The following is a 6,736-nucleotide window of genomic DNA, read 5'->3' as shown; positions in this document are numbered from 1 at the left end:
GTGCTTGGGCCCTGATCTGTGGCCACCCTACTTCACACATTCTCAAGACTGTACACCCTCCGGTTGGCTTCTGTCTGGTCCAAGGTCCAGCTTGGCTTTGGAGAGCCAGAGACCACTTGAGGGATAGGATATGAGTCTATTTCTAAGAGGAAAGGTAGATCTTTATTTTTCATTTTATCTTATTTTATTTTTTTGAGATGGAGTCTCGCTCTGTCACCTAGGCTGGAGTGCAGTGGTGCAATCTCGGCTCACTATAACCTCTGCCTCCTAGATTCAAGAAATTCTCCTGCCTCAGCCTCCCAAGTAGCTGGGACTACAGGCATCTGCCACCATGCCCAGCTAATTTTCATATTTTTAGTAGAGATGAGGTTTTGCCATGTTGGCCAGGCTGGTCTCGAACTCCTGACCTCAGGTGATCCACCCACCTTGGCTTCCCAGAGTGCTGGGATTTCAGGTGTGAGCCACCATGTCTGGCCAAGGTAGATCTTTATAATGTCCAACTATATATGTGTTCTATTTACCTTTCTAAAGAGCATATTACCATCATATTTACCTTTTCTTATTTGGTCTCTATGCAAAGAAGAGACCAAATCAGAAATAAAATCAGAAATACGATCAGAAATAAACATGGTTTTCTTTACACATTACAAACTGCCCTCACAGACATGCTTTTATTTGTTCAAATGCAAGGGATGCCCCAGGACCCTAAATAAATCCCAGAATCTGGGGACTAGGTCAGAAAATGTCCACTTTGAAATAAAAATGAGTAAGAATCAACATAAGTGGATGAGGTCGGCCATCTGTGGAATTCTTTGTAGTCAAGAATCAACTAGGAATGAGTTGTGTGTTCCTAATAAGGCCGGTGTTTCCCAACATTCAGCAAGGGACAGAGGGTGCTGGCCCAGGAATGTAAGTTATGAAAAAGAAACTCCCATCTTGGAAAAACACTAACACGTCTGCGAGAGGAAGTGTTGTAAGGCCAGCTGCTTTGAGTGACCAAAAAGAAATATTTAAATATCGGAAACTGGGGCGAAAATAGAGGTTAGCAAGATCTGTCTGGCTGTTTTAGGCACAGGCTGAGGAGAAGAGGTTCTGTTGCCCACAGAGTGGTCCTGAGCTCCTTATGATCATGTCCAGCTAGGAGGAGATTCATACAGCTCCTCGGGCTTGCTGCAAATACCCTCTAGGATCACCTGCCTCCCTTTGCCCTAATTCTAGGTTCATTAAAGCACCTTCTGTTCTGTGCTTCTGACCCACTTATTCCCACTGACTCACCTCCTGCCCCCTACCCTCCTCGGGACAAACTATCCTATGCAAACAAGATTGGGCCACGGCGCCCACTGTGCAGCCCTCGGCAGTGAGTGAGTTAGGAGATGGGCTGGCGGGTTATGATGACTCTCTTTTGAGCCAGGCTGCACTGTGGGCACTCAAAAACCAGAAGGGCAGACAGAAAAAAAATAGTGGAGCCTCTGAAAGTGCCCAGATGAGGAAGAGAGCCTGGGGCCACGGGGATGCACAGAACAGCCTGTCTGTCTCTCAGTCAATTCTGATGACTCCTTGCACCCACTGGGTGACAGCCGACTTCACAGGGAGGCCCAGAAGCCTGCATTGGGGACTCTGAAGTCCAGATCGAGGACAGCACTTGTCTAAAGTCACACAGCAAGTGAGCAACGCAGCTAGCTGGGACTAATGATGCCAGGACTCCTGGCTCCCACACCGGGATGTCATCCCCGGCCAGTGTTGGGCCCTGGAGGGAGATGAAGAGTGTGATGAGGGTGGTTCAGAGAGGGAATCAGCATGGAGGGGGCATGGGGTGGCCGGTGCTGTTACCTCGGAGGGGCGCCTTCCTCCAGAAGCCATCTCGGACCTCCACGTAGTCGTACCAGCACAGGCGGCTGCGGTACAGGTCCAGGGATGTGAAGTTCAGGATGATCTAGGGCAACAGGGGAGGAAGAGGGTTAAGCTGTCCTGAACATTGCACCGGCCCTCTGCCAGCCCCATGATGACCACCGCCTGCCTTACGCGAGGCAGGTCACCCTGGGTGAGAGCTAACGGGCTCCCGAAAGGAGCTGCTGGCACAGAACCGCCCCTCCTCCACAGTAGTCTGCGTATGGTCAGCTTTCTTCCCAGAAGGTCCAGAAGGAGGAGCAGCCATCACTTTGGGTAGAACCCCTGGCTCCAGCTCTCTTCATAGTCAATTAGATAACACAACCCACAACACCTTTAAGAGGAACTGGTCTCCACAGCGGTAGGAAGGGCCAAGGGCTGCATGAGGATACTGAGGGGTCTGAAGTAGGGACGAAGGGTCCCAAGAGGAGAGGCAGGGGGAAAGAAGGGCTGAGTCACTAATCATCACTTTTTATTTTATTTTATTTTTTTTGAGTCAGGGTCTTGCTTTGTCACCCAGGCTGGAGTGCAATGGTACAATCACAGCTCACTGCAGCCTCCACCTCCCAGGCTCAAGCTATCCTCCCACCTGAGCCTCCCAAAGTGCTGGGATTACAGGAGTGCGTCACTGCGCCCGGCCCCATCATTTATTGAGGGCTGATTCTGGGCAGGGGGATACACTAACTGCTGAGAGGACACCAGATCTGAATCTGTCCCTGTCCTCAAGGAGCTCTGGGCTTAGGGAGGGATGAGACATACGCATGAGAAAGCTCAGACCCCAGTCACAACAGCCTGGGTGTGAATCTCCACTCTGCATTTCCTGCTGTGAGTTATCAAGCAAACCACATAACCTCTGAGCCTCTGCTATGTCCTGCGTGCAATGGGGAGAACAGTCCCTACCCTGACATCACACTTCCAAGGCACAGGCACTGTCTGTCCTGAGCACCTCACTTCAGCCTCCGAGCTCAGGAAACGCTCGCTCGCTACTGGAGGAATGTTACACCTTGGTGAGTACCAATTCTCTTTAGCAGATGGGCATTTTAACAGGTAGAGAGTTTAATGGTTTCCCTCCATTTCCAGGGGGAAACCACTTCCTCGGTAGGTTCCAGAGTGGGCCCAAAGCCTGTCGGGTATTCAGAGTTCCAACAAGTAGGGATTCCAGGGATGTGTTCGCCATGACCTGCGAGACCAGTGCAGCGAACACTCGATGGTCTCAGGGCTCTCCCGCTCTGGGAGAGCTGGGTTCTCCACTAGAGAAGGGGACAGTCTGCCTCCCTTGTACCTTCTTGGAGAGTCAGAGGCAGAGTGGAGGCCAGGATGAGAAAGACTCCAAGGTGGGCACTGACAATTGCTGTCTGTAGCCAGGATCAACTGGCTAGTTGGGGAGGAGCTCCTGGCTCCCGGTCACTCTGACATGGGCCCTATCAGAATACCTGGTGATTCCAATATCCGCCTAGAGGACCCTTCCCATTTCTTGGCCGCTCAGTTCTGCGACCTCCTCTCTCCACCTCTCTACACCTTCCCGACCACACACCAACACGTCACACCGTGCAGGCCGGCTTCATCAAGAATTGTCTGCCCCTCTACAATCTCAGTTTCTAGGGCTTCACTCTCCATTCAGTTCCCAGTCTTTCCCTCAGTTCTCATCACTGCGACCTTCAAGCCACTGCACCCAGGGCAATGCCACTGCCGGTCACCCCCATCTATTCTCTCTCCTTACCCAGTTTAGCTCCACAGCCCATCCTTTTTCTTCTATTCTTTTTAAAAAATTCTTACAAGAAGGCCGGACGCGGTGGCTCACGCCTGTAATCCCAGCACTTTGGGAGGCGGAGGCGGGCAGACCATGAGGTCAAGAGATCGAGATCATCCTGGCTAACATGGTGAAACCCCGTCTCTACTAAAAATACAAAAAAAATTAGCTGGGCGTGGCAGCGGGTGCCTGTAGTCCCAGCTACTCGGGAGGCTGAGGCAGGAGAATGGCGTGAACCCGGGAGGTAGAGCTTGCAGTGAGCTGAGATCGCGCCACTGCACTCCAGCCTGGGCGACAGAGCGAGACTCCGCCTCAAAAAAAAAATAAAAAATAAAACTTACATGAGTTTAAGTATATTTATTTGGGGGTCTCTTATTAATTGTGGTATTCTGTGATATAATTGAGTAAGATCATGTTTTTGAAAAGTACACTATAGGCCGAGCGTGGTGGCTCACTCCTGTAATCCCAACACATTGGGAGGCCAAGGCAGATGAATCACTTGAAGTCAGGAGTTTAAGACCAGCCTGGCCAACATGGTGAAACCCCATCTCTACTAAAAATACAAAAAAATTAGCCAGGTGTGGTGGCATGCACCTGTAATCCTAGCTACTTGGGAGGCTGAGGCAGGAGAATCACTTGAACCCAGGAGGCGGAGGTTGAAGTGAGCCTAGATCGTGCCGTTGCACTCCAGCCTGGGTGACAGAGCAAGACTCTGTCTCGAAAAAAATACAAAATAAAATAAAGCACACTATATATTACTCTTGGTTATTATTATCATCATCAAAAGTTATTGTTACTATTATAAGTCCTGGCATTTTGAAACTCTGAAGATGCAAGTCTGTTCTAGCTCCTGCAAGGGAGTAGATGGTGTCTCATTACCTAATCTTTTAACTTTTTAGAAAATGATCAAATGTGGACAAGGCATGGTAGCTCACACCTGTAACCGAGCACTTTGGGAGGCCGAGGCAAGGGGATCGCTTGAGTCCAGGAGTTTGAGACCAGCCTGGGCAACATAGTGAGACCCCATCTCTACAAAAATTAAAAAATTAGCCAGCTATGGTGGCATGTGTCTGTAGTTCCAGCTACTAGGAAGGCTGAAGTGGGAGGATCACCTGAGCCTAGGAGGCTGAGGCTCCAGTGAGCCAAGATTGTGCTGGCTCACTGAATGGAAATTTGGTTTTATTTTATATATATATTAAAAATATGTATTATATAATATATAAGATATATAGTATATATGTATGTGTGTGTATGTGCATCTATATATCTATATATCTATATATATCCATCAATAGAGATCTGCAGGGGGCAAATGAATAATTAAATTGAGATAAATCAAGACAATGGCATTCTAAGCAGCCATAAAAATGGCTGAGTGCTGGCACGGAACGGCGGGCACAATTCATTGCTGAGTGCAAGGTATATTGCAAAAGACCATATACGTGTGCATACAATTCCTTTTTGTCTTGTATATGTATACATACATATATACACATCCATGCTTACATGCATGTGTATACCTAGAAGGGTCTGGAAGGAGACACCAGAAAGTGTTCCCAGTGCTTAGTCACCTCTGAGGAGTGGGATCTAGAGGAGGGTCTAGAGGAGAAAATTCACTTGTTATTTTACACATTTCTAGATTGTTCAAAAAGTTTGTTTACGGTGTGCATATGTTATTTGTATATCTAACAAACAACAAAAACAAAGGAGTTGCTGGATGGAAGAAGGGATGCAGAGGGCCGAGTGAGGGCGCTCTGGCTCCTGACTCACACCCTCCACCACTCCTCCACGTGGCCTCCCTGGGCTTGCCAAGCAGTTCTGCTCAGCAGCTGTGCTGAGGACAAGCGCCGCTTTCCTTCATCCTTAGAAGCAGCCTTGGCTGTGTCTGGAGAGGATGATGTCAAAGCTGCTGAGGAAGAAACCACGCCCAGCCGGCAGAACCCCAGAGGGCCCACCCGAGACCTCCAAAGAAGCAGGAGGAACCAGAGGTCACATCACTCAGGAGGAAGAAACCTGCGTTGGCCGAGAGAGGCATGCTACAGAGAGGCCCAGTGATGGCTATATTGAGACTGGATGTGTCAAATTAAGAGTTGTATTGGCTTCTGTCGTGTGGAAACAGCTGTGCTGTGGTGGCAGGGGCAAAGCCCTTTGCCAGAGAAAACCTGGCCAGCCCCACCGCTTCCGGGCTGGTGACTTGGGCCTGTGGCTCGGCTTCCTTAAGCCTCAGTGTTTTTGTCTGAAATTGAGATGGGGCCGGGTGCGGTGGCTCATGCCTGTAATCCCAGCACTTTGGGTGGCTGAAGTGGAAGGATTGCTTGAGCCTGGGAGTTTGAGACCAGCCTGAGCAATATAGTGAGACCTCATCTCTACAAAAAAATTTAAAAACTTGCTGGGCATGATGGCACATGCCAGTGGTCCCAGCTACTCGGGAGGTGGAGGTGGGAGGATCACTTGAGCCGGGGAGGTCCAGGCTGGAATGAGCCATGATCACATGAGCCATGAACAGAGCAACTCTGTCTCAGAAAAAACAAAACAAAACAAAAAAACCCCCCAAACTGGAAATGATCATAATGGCTTCACTGGGGAGTTGGGAGGATTCAATATGGGGTGCAGAGTCTCCTGAATATGGGGAATACTCCTCAAGCTTGCTGCATGCTGGCAGGGGAGAAGTAATAGGACACCTCACTTCTGGCCACAGCGTGCCAGTTAAGCATCTTGCCCCTTGGTGACTCACTGTCCGGCTTCAATCTGACCTAGCTGCATGATCTTTAGGCCCATCAACCAGTTCCTCTGTGCCTCCATGTCCTTATTTATAAGAGGGTAATGACGATACGATCTGCCTCCCAGGACTTAGGGGAGTTCAATTCGTATATGTGTAAAATTTACAAGTGCCCAACGCAGAGTAAGCACTCAATAAATGTTAACTTTGCTAGTAGAATGAAGTTTGCTTAAGATTTTTTGGTGTTTGGAATGGTTAAGACAAGAATCCTGGAATTAGAGAGAAATAGGGTTCCTGGGGAAGTGGACCAGGATTTCTTCATTTAAAAAGATTACGGGGCCGGGCGCGGTGGCTCAAGCCTGTAATCCCAGCACTTTGGG

At 49.2% G+C, this 6,736-nt stretch overlaps 1 protein-coding gene across 1 annotated transcript in view; it reads right to left on the bottom strand.

The window, feature by feature from the left end:
- Nucleotides 1–6,736, bottom strand: part of BMP1 (bone morphogenetic protein 1) — a 46,776-nt gene that overhangs the window by 21,957 nt on the left and 18,083 nt on the right. The window contains exon 9 of the mRNA XM_011968846.1: nt 1,831–1,933. Within this exon, the coding sequence (XP_011824236.1) occupies nt 1,831–1,933 (103 nt within the window). The remainder of the gene's footprint in view (nt 1–1,830; nt 1,934–6,736) is intronic.

Source organism: Mandrillus leucophaeus, unplaced genomic scaffold, assembly GCF_000951045.1.
Source record: "Mandrillus leucophaeus isolate KB7577 unplaced genomic scaffold, Mleu.le_1.0 Scaffold86, whole genome shotgun sequence".
In the NCBI taxonomy this organism is placed as follows: domain Eukaryota; kingdom Metazoa; phylum Chordata; class Mammalia; order Primates; family Cercopithecidae; genus Mandrillus; species Mandrillus leucophaeus.
Note: the sequence above shows the minus strand (reverse complement) of the source record. Positions and strands in the feature narration are given on the sequence as shown.